This window comes from Sinohyriopsis cumingii, chromosome 4 (assembly GCF_028554795.1).
Source record: "Sinohyriopsis cumingii isolate HCF-2022 chromosome 4, ASM2855479v2, whole genome shotgun sequence".
Classification (NCBI taxonomy): domain Eukaryota; kingdom Metazoa; phylum Mollusca; class Bivalvia; order Unionida; family Unionidae; genus Sinohyriopsis; species Sinohyriopsis cumingii.
Genome location: NC_142964.1, coordinates 51,349,607 through 51,370,347, shown reverse-complemented (window position 1 = coordinate 51,370,347; position 20,741 = coordinate 51,349,607). Strand labels below are relative to the sequence as shown.

The 20,741-nt window shown below is 34.3% G+C and overlaps 1 protein-coding gene across 1 annotated transcript in view; it reads right to left on the bottom strand.

Moving 5' to 3' along the window:
• LOC149801151 (sulfotransferase 1E1-like) overlaps positions 1-19,685 on the bottom strand; it is a 28,972-nt gene extending 9,287 nt beyond the window's left edge. The window contains exons 1-4 of the mRNA XM_089955171.1: positions 18,949-19,685; positions 4,074-4,285; positions 2,579-2,708; positions 670-764 (exon numbers count right to left, since the gene is read on the bottom strand). Of these exons, the coding sequence (XP_089811297.1) occupies positions 670-764; positions 2,579-2,708; positions 4,074-4,285; positions 18,949-19,450 (939 nt within the window). The 5' untranslated portion in view covers positions 19,451-19,685. The remainder of the gene's footprint in view (positions 1-669; positions 765-2,578; positions 2,709-4,073; positions 4,286-18,948) is intronic.
• Between the last annotated feature and the right edge of the window lie 1,056 nt (positions 19,686-20,741).

Below are 20,741 nucleotides of genomic sequence, written 5' to 3'. Positions count from 1 at the left end.
GACTGTTAACTCACCACAACATTCCAGGCCATTAGCACATCAGCACATCTGAGACTACGGGCACATAAACACATTCAATACTGGACTTTATTTGGAGCACCAATGGATTTCAACTGGAACTTCTTAAATTTGGAATCGCAACAGAACTTTTTAGAACTATTTTGGATTTAATTTGCAATTCTGTAAGTAATTTTTTAAAACTTCAATTTATATTCTTGGGAAATAAATTATTTGTTGAATTTTACAATATTTTTGGTTTTAGCTATTTTCAGTTACTTCAAGACCATAGACTCACAACAAAAGAAAATATCCTACTACACTATACTCTATCACAGAAATGGTGACATGTATAATTTAATTTTTACGTGTAGTTCCTGCCTCAATATCTGCCACTTGCATTTATGTTTACGTATTAACCAATTCTGTCAACATTTCCAGGCAGTGAAATAAACTAAGTCATTAAACATTGCAGTCTTAGTTGAGGGTATGCAAGAAAGCTTGCCAATAACTTCCTATGGGTCGTGTGTTCTTACTGGAAAAATCCCAGGTTCTTCCTCTACCAGTTATGCTTGCTGCCATCTATAGCCTATTGTGTGTTGAAAAACGGCATTGAACCCACAACAACAGTCTTACTCTAAAGACTATTTTTAATTTCATCTAAAACGTTACCTTCTTCAGATCTTCATATTTTAAAAACAGGACGTTTTCTTCATCTTTCTTCTGCCAGAATTCTAAGACATGTTTCCACCAGGGACTGTAGGGAACTGCATTGAGATTAAAATAATGGTCAGCTAAAGACGAAATCATACACAGTTATTTCCCTTTGTTTCTGTTGCTATGAAGCTTTATAACCCTCATAACGACTGATGTTAAGGTGAAAATTTTTAAAGATGAACTTACTGGTTCACAAACTATATTTTTTTTATTACAAAATTTAGTGCAAAATTTTCAAATGAAACTCTGTTCTGAAAAGTGGAAATGTCATTTCACCCACAAGATGCAATTAAAAATGTGATGTAAATAGAAAGTCAAACGATATCACAACAGTGAAATATGATGTATTATCCCATATCATGTGAAGTCTTGTCATTCAATCAAGAAACATCTCTTATAAGAATTATGTAATAATACAGTTTATTTCATCTGCCACACCTGCTTGGAACATTATAATATGCTGCAAAATACTGAATTAAAACCAATTCCAACTAAAGGAAAATGATAATCAAAATTATGATGACTTTATTATTCCTCATTCAACTCTAAGATACATGACCAACTGTTAAAACCAATGGCTAAATCAGATTAAAATACAGGATGAAACTAAATTACAAATGGGTAGAGACAAATTGGCTCTTTACTGCAAACTTAACGAACACCCTTTCACTTCCAATAATGTCACTATGGCACATCTTGCTGGCAATAACGACCGGGTCATAAGCATTTCAGTTCAAATTCCTCTGACTGCTTTTGTATTTCTGTATCTACTAAATGTGTACATTATATTCATTAAGACTTATTTGTATATCTTGTAAGAATAATATATTCTTCTATGATAAACTGGTTCTTCCTCACAAATAATTTACATAAAGTCCATACAATATCTATTTTTATACATCTTGCAAACATGATCAACACATTATTCAAAGATAGGACATGTCATGACATGGTTAACTCATCCTTCAGCACATCACACATTTTATTTTATAACTATCACAGGCATCATGAATTTGGTCAAATTTATTGATAACAGATGCATCATATTTGTCATTAATAAAATTACATATCCAGTAAACTGTGACAAAATTAAATGCGGTGTGCTCATTTATTCACAAATGGCAATGTTAGAGATGTGATCTATCTTACTCTTTCACACATGCACATGATGATCAGGTTGAGTTCAATAGACACATACACACGACAATCAGGTTGAGTTTAATAGATACACACACACACACACACGACAATCAGGTTGAGTTTAATAGAAACACACACACACACGACAATCAGGTTGAGTTTAATAGACACACACACACGACAATCAGGTTGAGTTCAATAGACACACACACACATGACAATCAGGTTGAGTTTAATACACACACACACACGACAATCAGGTTGAGTTCAATAGACACACACACACGACAATCAGGTTGAGTTCAACAGACACACACACATGACAATCAGGTTGAGTTCAATAGACACACACACACGACAATCAGGTTGAGTTCAACAGACACACACACACACGACAATCAGGTTGAGTTTAATAGACACACACACACATGACAATCAGGTTGAGTTCAATAGACACACAATATTTATTTTTTAAGTGAGAAATTAAAACTTAAAATTACTCTTATCCAAAAATATTCAATGTCATAATCGATTCTGAACACATATTGAATCTATTTGTTACGCTAACAAGCCATAGTATAATTGTTGGAGTTATCTCCCTTTGATCATTCCCTGCATTAATTTGACTAGTCACAAGTTTTGAATGACATTTATCTCACTAAAGAACCTATAACATAATGGAGATAATAAGAGAACATTCATTTTTTTCTCCAATGTTTCTTACCTTTGTCTTGCATAAAAAGCTTGAAGAAGTCATCAAAGCTGCCATTGTATCTGGTTACAGGCTTCATCATGCGAGTGAAGTAGTAGTATGAGACGACAATGTCTTTAGGATTTCTGCACACATAGATAATCTGCAGAGAGATAAGAAAAATCTAAACATCAAACTCGTTTTCCTTTTTCAATTTGATGCTGCATCTTTGTTTAAATCACTATATATAACAAGGGGGCAACAAGTCCAATTGTTTTACCAACTAGTCCAGCAAGAATTGTGCTCATAAATGGGACACAAAATTTAAATATATTTGACTTTTAGTTGACCTGGCTAGATGGGCCATGGAATTATCATCCATGATTCTAATTTGTGATGTTCATAGATGTAAATAATTTCTAACATCTTGCCTGAAAATCCTTGAAAAAATATGCATATGCCAAATGTGTTTAGCAATTGAACTAGAAAATTATATTCATACAAGCCTGAATGAATATATAATGTGACAAGGATGTTTGGCAAATCACAAAGGAAATTACTGATCCTGCTATTTTTTATGTCTTCATGTCCATATTTAATGTAACATAAAAATAGTTGATCTCCTTTTCTATTTAAGATAATGCTTAAAATTTTTTCCAGGTGTTTAGAAAAATATATCATCATTTGCAGATTGCAATAAAAAAAGTAATCAATTAACAGCTTGTTGTGTATATATGATAGCCTAAATCCCTTTACCTGACCATGCATCACTGCAGTGGTTGTGGTGACTACTGGAACAGTTCTGGTACTCACCAGACAGGTATTGGCTGGTTTTTGTAAGGCTCATAAATATTTAAAACAGTAATTTGCCATACCTCAAGTAAAATCAAAAGTATGTTAAAACCAGGTGACCGCTAATTATTGTTACCCAGGCAATCTGCTCCCCATTTATAGGTCACATACTACACTTTGTACATTAAGTTTACAGCTTTAGATTTATTGTTGTTGCTGGGTATAATGTCATTTTTCAGCATACAATAGGCTACACATGGCAGCCAATTTAACTAGCGGCCGAAGAGCCAAGGAAAACCCAGGGAAGAATCACTGACCTAGAGAAGCTACTGGCAAGCTTTCTCACATACACTGGCCATGTCTGAAACTCGAATCCGTGTGGAGTGAAATGGCAGTGATCTGCAAATGTGAGTTCCTTAGACCACTTGACAGAGTACAAGTAGACATGCTCCATAGGTGTAAGGGGCATGGAGATAAATATTAATAATTTACTATTTTTTCAAAAATCTTGAAAATAAATTAAATTTGCATTTCATCATTGTCAAAGTTTTCTCAGGTACATTGGATGTTTTTTACAAGTTCAATTTGCACCTCACTTAGAATACAGGAGGAGCCTGATTGGAAATTACAGGGGCGGGGGTCATCAGGCTATCAGACTTTTGAGCAATGAATTGTTATATTTATGCTGAACTGTATATTTATATGCATTTTCCTTTGTGGAGACATTTCAGAATACCTTTGGTTTCTTCTCATGAATTTCTTTGGGTAGCAGTCCCAGTGGAAGATGTGTCTTTATTAATCTTGGGGAAGACATGCTCCCAACATTCTGTATCCCTGGGTACATGAACTCCAGGAATGGAAACCGATCATCTATGATTTGCGAATTTGCAGCCTCAAAGTTCAGACCAGATTTAATCAGGTATACAATCTCCTGAGTCCAGGTTGTACCTAAAACAAAAAAGTGTAATTAAAAGAGAATGTTTTCATTCAAAGGTAGTTGCAGAAATTCCTTAATCTAATGGATGTAAACTGAATATAAAAAAGTTGTTGATGTTGTTGTTGTAGGGTTTAACGCCATTTATCAGCACACGATAGGCTATACATGGGGGCCAGTATTAATGGTGGAGGAAGAACCCGGTAAACCCCCGGAAAGAACCACCAACCCACGAGAAGCTACTGGCAAGCTTTCTCACATACCCACACTGGCAGAATCCGAGACTCGAACCCATGCAGGCAGAGGTGAGATGGCAGTGATCCATAATGGATAGTGCTTTAGACCACTCAGGGCCCCCAATATAAAAAAGAGGAAGAAAAAGGAACTATACAAGAAGACGTTCCTCTAATCTTTGCTTCATTTTTACTGATTCTTGAATATGAAGTGTGCTGACAAATTCTCATTAACTCAGATATGAGCTTCTGGAAAATGTCTACTCCACATCATATAATATTAGCGAGAACAAAGCTATTGTGAATTTAGCAAAGCAACTCAATTTTGCTACCGTTTTAATCATATTAAAATTCTGAGAGAAAGGCAGGGATTGAACTTAATGCACACAAACTTACAAAATTTGAGATAAATGTGGAAAATGGAAATTTAGATTCAAAGCGCTTGCTTCTTTTTGTGAGTGCTAAGTTTCCAGCCATACACAGCAGATAAGTAAATTCATTGAAGCATGTCAGTTTTAATCCAGCAAAAATAGACGTGCATAATTTTGTCTGTTTGACTGATTACTCCCAGGGATGCAATAATGATGAACATTAAAACTGATACTGCCAGGTAAAAGTGGAAAACAAAAGTTGAGATTTCACTGTATATTTTTTGCAAGTTCTACATATTCAGCAATATACGGCAAATTAGTAAATCTCCTTGAAGTGTAAATTCAGCAAAATATATGTGCATAATTCCAAAACATCAAATAAAGTTTTCTTTGTTAATGATTCTATTACTGTGACCTGTTAAGCAAGTAGCCAAATAATGCAGCCATACATGTATCAACTAATAATACACAGTGGACTATGGCACATCCATTCCATCTGAAGGGAAGCAGGCTATCTCCTTTGCATCCAAACATTTTATTCAAAAATATGGAAATATTTCTCTCATATTATCTTCAGTTAGGACAAATCTGTTACTTTGTCTCCAGTGATGAATTGCAGTGCTGGTAGTTTTGTAAGACAGCTGATTTGTGCTGCATATTATCCTAACTCCATAATATCAAAATGTCACTTGTATGCCACCGTACCCCCGACTGCTAGCTATCCCGCAGCTCAGCAGCGAGTCTGGCAGCCTGCTCCATGGATTACACATCCTTCAATCTGGCTTCATTGCGGACTGCCCCTGGCTCAAGACTGTAGCTGCTGCAGTGCTCAAGTGTACATATGCACAGTTTTTAAAAAAAAGTATGCATGTGTACGAGGGGCAGGGGTCAAGCTTTGCCACATTTTTGCGCATGTACTAAATGGATGGCCCCGTATTATTTTGTTTTCCAAAATCTACTCTGATTAAGGGCATTCAAGACAACTTATTATTTAGTTTTCCAATCTACTCTGATTAAGGGTATTCAAGACAACTTATTATTTTGTTTTCCAATCTACTCTGATTAAGGGCATTCAAGACAACTTATCATTTTGTTTTCCAATCTACTCTGATTAAGGGCATTCAAGACAACTTATTATTTTGTTTTCCAATCTACTCTGATTAAGGGTATTCAAGACAACTTATTACTTTGGTTTCCAATCTACTCTGATTAAGGGCATTCAAGACAACTTATCATTTTGTTTTCCAATCTACTCTGATTAAGGGCATTCAAGACAACTTATTATTTTGTTTTCCAATCTACTCTGATTAAGGGTATTCAAGACAACTTATTACTTTGGTTTCCAATCTACTATGAATAAGGGCACTCAAGGCAACTAATTACTTTGTTTTCCGATCTACTCTGAATAAGGGCACTCAAGACAACTAATTACTTTGTTTTCCAATCTACTCTGATTAAGGGCATTCAAGACAACTTATTATTTTGTTTTCCAATCTACATGTACTTTGATTAAGGGTATTCAAGACAATTTATTACTTTGGTTTCCGATCTACTCTGATTAAGGGCACTCAAGACAACTTATTACTTTGTTTTCCGATCTACTATGAATAAGGGCACTCAAGGCAACTAATTACTTTGTTTTCCAATCTACTCTGATTAAGGGCACTCGAGACAACTTATTATTTTGTTTTCCAATCTACTTTGATTAAGGGTATTCAAGACAACTTATTACTTTGGTTTCCGATCTACTCTGATTAAGGGCACTCAAGACAACTTATTATTTTGTTTTCCAATTTACTCTGATTAAGGGCATTCAAGACAACTTATTATTTTCTTTTCCAATCTACTCTGATTAAGGGCATTCAAGACAACTTATTACTTTGTTTTCCAATCTACTCTGATTAAAGGGCATTCAAGACAACTTATTACTTTGTTTTCCAATCTACTCTGATTAAGGGTATTCAAGACAACTTATTACATTGGTTTCTGATCTACTCTGATTAATGGCACTCAAGACAACTTATTACTTTGTTTTCCAATCTACTTTGATTAAGGGTATTCAAGACAACTTATTACTTTGGTTTCCAATCTACTCTGATTAAGGGCACTCAAGACAACTTATTATTTTGTTTTCCAATCTACTCTGATTAAGGGCATTCAAGACAACTTATTACTTTGTTTTCCAATCTACTCTGATTAAGGGCATTCAAGACAACTTATTACTTTGTTTTCCGATCTACTATGAATAAGGGCACTCAAGGCAACTAATTACTTTGTTTTCCAATCTACTCTGATTAAGGGCACTCGAGACAAATTATTATTTTGTTTTCCAATCTACTTTGATTAAGGGTATTCAAGACAACTTATTACTTTGATTTCCAATCTACTCTGATTAAGGGCACTCAAGACAACTTATTATTTTGTTTTCCAATCTACTCTGATTAAGGGCATTCAAGACAACTTATTATTTTCTTTTCCAATCTACTCTGATTAAGGGCATTCAAGACAACTTATTACTTTGTTTTCCAATCTACTCTGATTAAAGGGCATTCAAGACAACTTATTACTTTGTTTTCCAATCTACTCTGTATAAGGGCATTCAAGACAACTTATTACTTTGTTTTCCAATATACTCTGATTAAGGGTATTCAAGACAACTTATTACATTGGTTTCTGATCTACTCTGATTAAGGGCACTCAAGACAACTTATTACTTTGTTTTCCAATCTACTTTGATTAAGGGTATTCAAGACAACTTATTACTTTGGTTTCCAATCTACTCTGATTAAGGGCACTCAAGACAACTTATTATTTTGTTTTCCAATCTACTCTGATTAAGGGCATTCAAGACAACTTATTATTTTGTTTTCCAATCTACTCTGATTAAGGGCATTCAAGACAACTTAATATTTTGTTTTCCAATCTACATGTACTTTGATTAAGGGTATTCAAGACAATTTATTACTTTGGTTTCCGATCTACTCTGATTAAGGGTGCTCAAGACAACTTATTACTTTGTTTTCCGATCTACTATGAATAAGGGCACTCAAGGCAACTAATTACTTTGTTTTCCAATCTACTCTGATTAAGGGCACTCGAGACAACTTATTATTTTGTTTTCCAATCTACTTTGATTAAGGGTATTCAAGACAACTTATTACTTTGGTTTCCGATCTACTCTGATTAAGGGCACTCAAGACAACTTATTATTTTGTTTTCCAATTTACTCTGATTAAGGGCATTCAAGACAACTTATTATTTTCTTTTCCAATCTACTCTGATTAAGGGCATTCAAGACAACTTATTACTTTGTTTTCCAATCTACTCTGATTAAAGGGCATTCAAGACAACTTATTACTTTGTTTTCCAATCTACTCTGATTAAGGGTATTCAAGACAACTTATTACATTGGTTTCTGATCTACTCTGATTAATGGCACTCAAGACAACTTATTACTTTGTTTTCCAATCTACTTTGATTAAGGGTATTCAAGACAACTTATTACTTTGGTTTCCAATCTACTCTGATTAAGGGCACTCAAGACAACTTATTATTTTGTTTTCCAATCTACTCTGATTAAGGGCATTCAAGACAACTTATTACTTTGTTTTCCAATCTACTCTGATTAAGGGCATTCAAGACAACTTATTACTTTGTTTTCCGATCTACTATGAATAAGGGCACTCAAGGCAACTAATTACTTTGTTTTCCAATCTACTCTGATTAAGGGCACTCGAGACAAATTATTATTTTGTTTTCCAATCTACTTTGATTAAGGGTATTCAAGACAACTTATTACTTTGATTTCCAATCTACTCTGATTAAGGGCACTCAAGACAACTTATTATTTTGTTTTCCAATCTACTCTGATTAAGGGCATTCAAGACAACTTATTATTTTCTTTTCCAATCTACTCTGATTAAGGGCATTCAAGACAACTTATTACTTTGTTTTCCAATCTACTCTGATTAAAGGGCATTCAAGACAACTTATTACTTTGTTTTCCAATCTACTCTGTATAAGGGCATTCAAGACAACTTATTACTTTGTTTTCCAATATACTCTGATTAAGGGTATTCAAGACAACTTATTACATTGGTTTCTGATCTACTCTGATTAAGGGCACTCAAGACAACTTATTACTTTGTTTTCCAATCTACTTTGATTAAGGGTATTCAAGACAACTTATTACTTTGGTTTCCAATCTACTCTGATTAAGGGCACTCAAGACAACTTATTATTTTGTTTTCCAATCTACTCTGATTAAGGGCATTCAAGACAACTTATTACTTTGTTTTCCAATCTACTCTGATTAAGGGCATTCAAGACAACTTATTGCTTTGTTTTCCAATCTACTCTGATTAAGGGCACTCAAGACAACTTATTACTTTGTTTTCCAATCTACTCTGATTAAGGGCACTCAAGACAACTTATTACTTTGTTTTCCAATCTACTTTGATTAAGGGTATTCAAGACAACTTATTACTTTGGTTTCCGATCTACTCTGATTAAGGGCACTCAAGACAACTTATTACTTTGTTTTCCAATCTACTCTGATTAAGGGCATTCAAGACAACTTATTATTTTGTTTTCCAATCTACTCTGATTAAGGGCATTCAAGACAACTTATTACTTTGTTTTCCAATCTACTCTGATTAAGGGCACTCAAGACAACTTATTACTTTGTTTTCCAATCTACTCTGATTAAGGGCACTCAAGACAACTTATTACTTTGTTTTCCAATCTACTCTGATTAAGGGCACTCAAGACAACTTATTACTTTGTTTTCCAATCTACTCTGATTAAGGGTATTCAAGACAACTTATTACTTTGGTTTCCGATCTACTCTGATTAAGGGCACTCAAGACAACTTATTACTTTGTTTTCCGATCTACTCTGATTAAGGGCACTCAAGACAACTTATTATTTTGTTTTCCAATCTACTCTGATTAAGGGCATTCAAGACAACTTATTATTTTGTTTTCCAATCTACTCTGATTAAGGGCATTCAAGACAACTTATTACTTTGTTTTCCAATCTACTCTGATTAAGGGCACTCAAGACAACTTATTACTTTGTTTTCCAATCTACTCTGATTAAGGGCATTCAAGACAACTTATTACTTTGTTTTCCAATCTACTCTGATTAAGGGCATTCAAGACAACTTATTACTTTGTTTTCCAATCTACTCTGATTAAGGGCACTCAAGACAACTTATTACTTTGTTTTCCAATCTACTCTGATTAAGGGCACTCAAGACAACTTATTACTTTGTTTTCCAATCTACTCTGATTAAGGGCACTCAAGACAACTTATTACTTTGTTTTCCAATCTACTCTGATTAAGGGCACTCAAGACAACTTATTACTTTGTTTTCCAATCTACTCTGATTAAGGGCACTCAAGACAACTTATTACTTTGTTTTCCAATCTACTCTGATTAAGGGCACTCAAGACAACTTATTACTTTGTTTTCCAATCTACTCTGATTAAGGGCACTCAAGACAACTTATTACTTTGTTTTCCAATCTACTCTGATTAAGGGCATTCAAGACAACTTATTATTTTGTTTTCCAATCTACTCTGATTAAGGGCATTCAAGACAACTTATTATTTTGTTTTCCAATCTACTCTGATTAAGGGCATTCAAGACAACTTATTACTTTGTTTTCCAATCTACTCTGATTAAGGGCATTCAAGACAACTTATTATTTTGTTTTCCAATCTACTCTGATTAAGGGCATTCAAGACAACTTATTACTTTGTTTTCCAATCTACTCTGATTAAGGGCATTCAAGGCAACTTATTCAATAATGAGGGCATGCTTCCTGGTGTGGTAATAATTGGATGTGACATTAAAAAAAAAGAGCTTACTTCTGAATTTTATCAGGTTCATCCATCAATGCTTGGGTGTGGGAGACTCAAACAGTACAAGTATATTTTACAATAGGTCTAACTAAATCTTTGAAAGCTAATTCCTGTTCACATTTTGTGGGCAAGATGATACGTTACGTCTTAACAGGCTTAAAGTATGATTTGCCTGGATTTCTTGAATGTGAATGTTCTCAATAATAATTTCTGATGCCTAAATAATTTTGCTGGTTAGGATTTTCTAAAGAAGTTACTTCTAAGGAATATGACTTTGTAATTTTATGATTTTTTTTATTATTATTTGCATTATACAGTTACTATATTATAGGCTGCAATCACATACTCCATTTTCAAGCCCATTAGAAATAAGGGTTCAGTTATAAACAAGAAAAAAAGTTCAGCTGTTCATAATAATACAAATTAGCTTCTTGCATTACAGGTTAATAAAAATAACCAGTAGAAGAAAAAAAAATTGTGCAAAATCTGAAATAAGATTTTTTGCAAGTTTATATTTTCCCTACTCACAAAACATTCAAGTAATAAAATAAAGTTCAATTTGAGCCCTTGAATTTGCATGTTTATATGCTTTCACAACAGATGTCAAAAGACTATCACAAATAATATCAACAGTCACCATTCTCTAAGCATTGTGATTTATTTGCGACAGGTGAACCTACCGATTGTGCTTCGATGAAATATTGCTTTATTTTATTTATAACTTTATCTTAACATTCATCACAACAGTGTCATTTTAAGTTTTATAATTCCTTGTGTGTGAATAAAGTAATCACACTTCATATCATGTGTTTACACAGCACAGCATGCAAATACCTTTTGCTTTTGTTTTGACAGTGTAATATCATCACCAACAACAAACATATATTTTTGGCACATAATTGATTTGCATAATTTGTACAGAGCAGCCAATCCAAGCAAGACCTTCTCAGCAAGGCACATTTTTGCTAGTCAAGGTTCCAATGTGACAGCCTCATCTACATCTTGGCATATCAAGCAGATATTTCTGTGTTTTGGGTCTGTGAATTTCACTGGATGTAGGTCACTGAATCTGATCAAAATCAAGTTGTTCCAATTGGAACACTTCCTACATGATCAAGAAAAAGGGAGAACACAACTTGAATGGACTGATAAATAAGCAATTTCACCCAAATAGACCTCTAATGGCTACTCACTGGTACCTAGTCATACTTTCAATGTTAAACTTAAAATTTATCCTTTTTAGGTCAATTGCCTCCACAATTTTTGACCAATGTACAATGCATTATGCTATTGGTTAGTTGGCATCACAAACTAATGGAGGCAACTCATGAAATCCAATAGATTTAACTAGGACAAAGCACCAATATATCTGTTCATTCTGCCAAGATGTAGGTAGGGAATCATTTCAGAACCCTGGCTAGCGAAGATGAGTAAGGCAGTAAACTTATTTTTCCATAAGTTAAACCAGTTTTCAGCATGGTGTAACAAAAATATCATGTACTGCTATTGTCAAGTTAGAAAACATACATTCTGAATATGCAGAACTATAATTCGAGACTGATGCAGCGACAGAAAACATAATGTTCAACTAAAAAGTTTGTGAAGTATATTTAGGCCTTAATTACCTCCAGCAGAGTTTCAGAAACTGTATTTCCATACCCTACTGAGCTCAATGGCTTCTTGCTATTTCTCAACTTGAAGTAATTCTTGGCATTTTTTCAATTTCACATGGGGACGGCAATCATGTCTCCTGCCAAGAGACAAACTCAAATCAACACATGATGTCCAATAAATATACATATCTCCCTCGATAGCTCATGCACAATGGTAACCACGAACATAAGTGAGGTGCCAGTTACCAAGGGACCTCCAAAAACAAAAAAAAATCACTTTAACATCGAAAAAACCTTGGGGAGGGGGCCGCATTAAGGAACTGGGCTGTTTATTGACTAAATTCTCATTTTACAATCACGTCGATAATAATTTTTAATGACGCACTTTTTCTAATGAAGTTCATTATTCTGTTTGAATAACAGTTATTTTCAAAATGTCCAACATATGAAAGATGGTTCCAACTGGTTTCAACAACCATCACATGTACGCAAAAAAAAACTGAGTATTATGCCACTGCTTTTTGTTTTCTTGATGAGTCTGGTTCCCATAGTGGTGTTTAATATTACCCTGCCAAATCAGGATCCCACAGAGCAGGGAACTAGACTAACTGTTGATACACCCCCAAACAAGATTCCTTTATTTCAAAAACATGCGAGCTATATTTCGTGAGACAATCGTCTACGTTGAAACTCAATTTTTGTATTGCTTATTTAGTACAATACTGATATGACTTCATTGGCATTATTAAACTTCTTATCAATCTTGAGGATATCTCAAAGTGCCAGTTCAAGAATTCTCTGAAACTTGCTTGCCCACAATGGTCCATATCTGTGAAAAAAGCTCTTTATTTTACGAAGTATTCGTTTCGCTTGGCTGCCTTGTTATTTTTTATCACAGTTATGAAAGAGTCGGTTAATTTAAGGTAGTTTATGTTACATACACAATAACATTTATAAGTGCTGGATTGATCAAATGAAGTGAGTTCGCCCAACATATGACCAGGACTGCTATATTTTAAGTTTATAGGATCTTCATGCCTTTTAACTTCTCTTTTATTCCACCTCCTTTATTTTGATTCAAAAGACACAATTAACATCATAATACAAAGGAGGCCAGCTTTTAATTCAATGCAACAATACAACAAATACTTCCGCAAGTCAGTTATCAAAACACGGTCGGCACTTAATTAGGTTCTCAGAGAAACGCTTACGGACATAGCTGTTATGGTAGATTGATGGATTTTACGTTTAATTACAAGAGGACACGCTGCATTTATGATGATTACACTTAAAAGAAACTAAAAGAAAGAACTAGACCACAAATTTTAATTTATAAAAGATTATTTAATTTGTATTTATTTATTGAAGTAGTGTCTCCACTCAGCGTGAGTGACATTTTCATGGATCAAAATTTCATTACATATTGTTAATTGCGGTGTACTAGGAATGTCCTTTGGAAAGAAAATGGAAAAAACTGTATGACCTATTCTTAAATTTGATAATTCATAGTGTTGATTAAAATTTCCAGGTCCTATCTACCGTTTTTGACAATAAAGCAAGTGATACAGCAAAGTTTCCATTACCAATTTTGATCGCGATTTTCTTCAAGTTCAACAAAAAGAGATCAATTTTGGGGGTATTTTCTGGTTTTAAAAAAATGGGATCCACGCCTGACCCCACATTATAAGCGGGTTTGTGAGTTATCAGGGTGCGAGTTATCAAGGGAATGGTGTAATTGTTTCCCTTTCTGCTTTTATTCTTAAAGAATCTTAATATTTCTATTTATTCTTTTGTACTATTAAAACCTTTTATGAGGCTTCTTGTCCCACTTGTCTTGAACACATATGGGTGGCAAGGGATAATTTTGTAAATTGGCCGGTCAGATTATTTTCTTATGGCCATGATGTGACCATTTCACCTATTATTGTTAAATAGTTAAAGATATTGATATATTTGACAATTACCATGGGTATTTTGGACTTGTATTTCTATTTAAATTGATGTAAATTGCGTAAAACTTCCATAGACTACTTCACAACACATGTATGTATACAGTGAAATATAATAGTCAACTAGGAAGAAGTGCTAGCCACCCATAGTAGTAGACACCTGGGTTCAATGCAAGTAGAGTATCTCAAAAATGGCATGGATGACAACTATTTTGAATTGGATCAAGCAATTCAGTACTCAATACTTTTCAGAATTATCACCTAGGGAAAAGGCTTGTGTTTGCACTGTGAGCATAGCTTGATGTCAAAATATGCTGGTGTAAATTTGGAGTTGGGGTGCATAAACCCCTTTTCCTATGAAATACCATTGACTTGTCAGGTCTAGTGAATAATATTATGGGTTTTTTATTATAGCTATAAAAGAAGATGAACCATTTTGACCTCTTCTGTGTATTTTATTTTTTATACTAATTTTTATATTTGGCAGGTGGATGCAGCATTAAGTGCATAAAAAATGAAACTAGAAACTGTCTCTTGCACCCATAGCTCTTTGGATGCCATTTTTAGAAAAAATGTTTTAAGCAACAGCTTAATCAAGCAGATGTCTTGCATGAAAAAATAAAGCATCTCAGGTACTCTTGTAAAGTTATTCTGGCTCCCTGACCAACTGCACTGATTCTGATATGAAACCCAACTACAAATCTAGCTTTATTCTGTTAGTCTACATTTTTAGGGTCATTTCCATAAGAGTTGGTTTGCATGATGCCATAATGTACTTTAATTAATGAAATGCTAGAATTAAATGATTCTATAATGTTGTGAATTTACAGTACCAGTATATTGTTTGTAAAGGGAGATGAAAATAACCTCTTTCTTACCTACAACAAACTTTTTTCTTTCTTCTCCATTAATAATATGAACTTTTGTTCTCTTTAAAATCTTCATTAATAATATGAACATGTACATGCATAGCTGCCAACACCCTCCCAGTACAAAAATACTGACTGCTTATGACAAAAATACTGATTTTCAGAAACAAACACTGATTTTTAAAATTTGAATGCACATGTAACTTTGTACAGAATCTACAACCATCAATGTGTGTGTGTGTGATTTGGATTTTTAACGTAGCTTTAACAATTTTTCAGTCATATCGCTACAATGTCTGCAGTGTGACGGTTTATAGTGATGTCTAGCACTGTGGCATCATGCTGCAGACATGTAGCACAATGTCCCACCCAGTCACATTATCCTGACACTAGGCCAACCAATCCTAACACTAACCTCTTAATGCTAAGCGCCAAGCAAGGGAGCTGTAAGTACCATTTTTGTAAGTCTTTGGTATAACTCAGCCGGGGATGGAACCCATGACCTCCCACATCCGAGGCACAACCATCAGTAAAGTAGAACAACAGCATACTTAATAATTTAATGTCAAACATGCATGTGTTACACTTCTGCACCTTCTGAATGGGTACCCTGTTCCATTCGGGTGCCAATTTAGAAGGTGCTTGAGTGCAACACATCTTACACTAAGACACAGGCTGTTTATAGGAGCCTTTTCCACATTATTTTTCTTTCTCAATCACTACTGATTCCAATGTATCATCTTTCACTAATGATCTGAATTCTGTGTGATTATCTTAATGAACTGTTTTAATTATAGCATGCAAGCAAACCTTTGTGATTTTACTATCTGGAATATGTGTGCGAAATAAATTGCCAGAAACACTAATAAATGAAAGAGGAAGGTTTTTTTCTAAAAGACATTTAATAAACAAAAATTTTTGATCGAATTACATCAAGGTTCTCTCTGGTATTTATATTTCACAAATCTAAACAAGATGGCACAATTATCCTTCCAATAGTTTTCTTGTCTTTCTTGGAGAAAATTTTGAATGTTCTGCTTTCCTTTTTGACATGATTAGAAGCTGGATATTACGAAGATAAGAAACAGTGATAGCAGCAACTGTTTGCGCAATCCAGTATGGCAGTTAATGACAGTCATGGTAACCTCGATTTCAAAGAACCAATAATATTTTAGAACTTGATTCCCATATACATCTGATTGTAACAAGATAACCAGGTGGGATTTTGGATTTACAACAGAACACTTTTGATGGTGATACAAATACAAGTTTAATGATAAATAACTTGAATGAACAATTAATTATAACTAATATGTGCGTATATATGATCCAAATATTAGATCAATTAACATAAAACGCACAGATTTAATAATGAAAATACAAATAAATGACCTTACACAGTACAAGAACAAGGGGTGAATGATTCACAGTGATTTCACAATGAAAAGATTGATGTGTTTTACTCAAATGGTAAAACAAATGTAGTATTTTACTCATATAGTAAAATATATTCACTCAAATAGTGAAATTATGTAAACAAAAGGGACAGATATACAAGTTATCTTTACAGTCCCAAAATCACACTGGGTTTTACAAACCCCCAAAATTAGCCTATGGCTAAAAGATTACATGTAAATGATTGTAAATTACAGTTTTTCTGATCAGAACTCCAGTATGTGGCCACCTTGAAAATCTTGTTTTCGATACTTCTCTTAAATAAAAGTCATTCTGACATGGTATTTTCACGGAAGAGTTCTTATGGTGTCTACTCGGCCCTAAGTGAAAATGACTAACCCTCAATAGGGCCACTATCGTTGTAATAAGATAACCGGATGGGATTTCAGATTTACAACAGAACACTTTTGATGGTGACACAAATACAATGTTTAATAACGAGCGACTTGAATGAGCAATTCATTATGATTGATATGTTCATGTATATGATCCAAATATTGGATCAGTTAACATAAAACGCACTGACTTAATATTGAAAATACAAATAAATGACCTTACACAGTACAAAGACAAGGAGTGAATGATTCACAGTGATTTCACAATGGCTAAAAGATTACATGTATGGAATTACACACTCTGTCTGCAGCACACTCGGCTACCAGTCACACTGGCCAATCAAGCCGTCAGTATTCCAGGTTGGTCAGTTAAGCAATCAGCTCCCACCAACCTTATTCAGCAACACCCAATCACCTGCTATTCGACCAACAACACAGTTTATTCAGCTCTACGGCTGCTATGGTTCAGCTTAACAGCTGCTATGGTCGACTTCTATGGTTAGCTCTGCAGCTGGTGCTACGTCGACTCCAAGCACTCCGATAACTCAGATCACTCCAGTCACTCGGGTGAGCTGAAAATACATCTAACACCATGTACTATGCATGACACAGGCATATACGATAAAACGTAATGACTTTGTATATGGTAAGTTATACAGATTACATTATCGGCACAATAATTACAAAACAACAAACGGGTTCAGAAGTAAACTTAACTGTGCCTGACAAGAATCCTACAGTACTAAATGTATCTTAAAAATTCAGGTTTATATTGCATATATAAATCCCTTGCTAAGTCACAAACCAGAATAGAAAATATCAGCATTAAACTACCTAAACCGAAACTACATAGCAAACATACAAAAATAAACGTGGTAGTACAATAGTTGTAACATATACACAAGAAATTAAAAATTCACATACCTCTACGGCTGAAGATGTGCAAGTCCTTCAAGTAGACCACTCACTGACAAGATGTTCCGTAATGTGAAGATTTAATCTTACGGTGAGGCATTTATACACAGACAAAGTCGTCATACATTGTCTGTGCACTGGAAGCATTCAGTTTCTCCTATTGAAAGCACTTCGCATGTGCGGCATAGGATGAACTATTTTTAAATACTGTACAATATACATAAATCACACTCGGGTATCATTGTATACAAAAAACAAAACCAGAGTACATGTATTTAATAAATAAAAGGATTTATACAATTTCATAACAGTGATACATTTTTGTCAGAATGGAACCGAGTGCCCATTCTAAACAGAAATTGCAAGGAGATTTTTTAGTATTTTTTATAAATATTAACAAACATATTTTAAGCAAGAAAAATGTACACCCCCAATCATGTCCAAAATACAGGAAAAATGGGACACCCGGCAGCTATGGTACATGTATAACAGCTAGAAGTAAACGTAGAGAGTTACACATGTAACTGCATCAGTCTAATGGATATGACCAGCGATGTCTGCGTGTGAATTACCAGAACTGAATATTCTAAGAATATTAACACAATTTAAGTGACACCAACAGTCAATGTTGTTAAAAGAATTTATGAGCATGAATATAGATAGAAGAAAGAAAAAACAGTTTCTCATGGCAAATTTTGTTTTTTTGCTAAATAAAAGTTTAATTCTGTAAAGGTTTATCATAAAGAGTTTCTTGTCTCCCTTAAAAGAAATTTTGTATTTATCATGGTGAATGACTCATTCTTAACTGCATAAATTTGACTTAAGTACAAAAATGTGCATAATTTATGATCAAACTGTCATCACAGCCAAATGAGGATCACTTTAAAATACAGAGCTAACAGTACCCCTGTAGACCATGTTGGCTCTTCCACATGCTCCACACTGCAAATAACATAAATATTAAAATAAATGAACCACATTCATTGGATTATTAGCAAACATTTCATAGGAGCCACTTTAATGTCTGGAACTCACTATTAAAACAATTCAGATTCTTAATTCCAACACACCTGATCTTGGGTATGACACTACCCAGATGTCATCTTCTCGGACTTGGAATTTTTCAATATTATCGAGAATTTTCACCACATGGCCTGGTATAGAAACATCTTTATACTTGTATAACTTAACCCTTCTCCATGCGCTGTCATCAACTTCAACGATTCCATGGAAACGGAGCCGAGCCTTGTTTATCTCTCGACCTATAATGGCTAATGTGAGAATTCCACCGATACCAAATGAAACGTAGGTGGCGAGTAGTAATTTTTGTCTACGGGATTCATTCTTGCCGCTTCCACCCGAGTTCCAGCGAATTGGAACCTTTATGAAATCTGTCCGTAAGCCATGCCGCAGGCCTGAAGTAGGCTTTAGCTTCTGCCGACAACTACAGAATTTTGTGGGAAGTTGGACAGTTTTTGAATAAAAATTAGTAAGAATTATTTGACTGCATTTTTTAAAATTTAAAGCGGTTGAAACCCTGCTATGTGTAACAGTTAAATTATACAGTATCATTTCCAGACCCTCAAACAAAAACAATGCTACAGTCAAATGATGTGTCTCCTTGGTGGATGGCTAACAAAAAAAATTACTGCGAAACCCTATGCAACTGGTGGAACTCTATTAAATACATTTGGTGTATTTAATACAGTATCATTTTTCAGTTATTGGGAACAATAGCATAAGTCAAAGTTTCTCATTTCCCCCGTCTCAAAGTCGAGCGTTGACCTCTCGAAAACACGTTTTGTGTTGGTGACAATTGAAGAACTTTCAAGGGGTTTAACACAGCGGGAAAGTGAGTAGTGTCCCTTAAGAGCCTCCCTAAATACAACAATGTATATGAAATTACAGGAATGTATAGAAATTAATATAATGGAGCATGAAATTAAAATTATTTTGCACATACGGTAATGATTGTGAGTCTTGTTGAATAATAAAAAATTATTTTTATTTACTGTGTGTCGTTGCTGTTAATCATCCATTGACATTAATGCTGTATGGTTGCTCTGTTGCGGTACATTAATGGATCACAACTTGAATATACGGGCAAGGTAGGCAATACCTCTGTAATGTATGTATGGATGGATGGATGGATGGTTGTGTGTGTGTGTGTGTCTGTGCGCGCGCGCGTGTGTGTTTATATTGTCGTTGTTTATATGTGACTGGTGATATTCTCTAGAGAATACATTTTTCTTTCGTGGGGGTTGGGGGGGACAAAACTTGACGGGCTTGGTCAATTTTCGTATATAGGCTACGGCAAATTTACAGCACATGCAAATTCAAGGGGTTGCATTACGTCCCTGCCGGGAACGCGGACCCTACTTTGTGAGTCCGATCTTTTTTGAATTTATAATGGAATTACATGCTTGATTTGCATCTATTCTGTTAAAACTCTAAAATTAGTAAAGAAACAAACGTATAATCCCTCGATCTCAAGAGCCGAAAATAAAATTTCATGGTGCTATTAAATCCATCTTTTTCATTTTTAATATTATCATTATGATCAGATTATTTACTGTGTGGATGCGCTATACTGTTGATAGACCTTCGTTCATAATAAATCGTCGCCCACACAGCCATAACTCAGCCACTTAAGAAGGCTAATCCGATGCTGAGAACCTGTTGGAAAAAAGTAATAAAAGTTAATCAGTGTGTTATATTTAAAACATGTTTTAATGAAAATTAGTACTAAACTGAATACCTTTTGTTGTTCTTGCTGTTTTTATTTTTTATATAAAAGATTAAAAATTGACAAAATTTTATTGTTTTAAATGATTGTCTTCTTTTTAAATTATATAATTTGTTA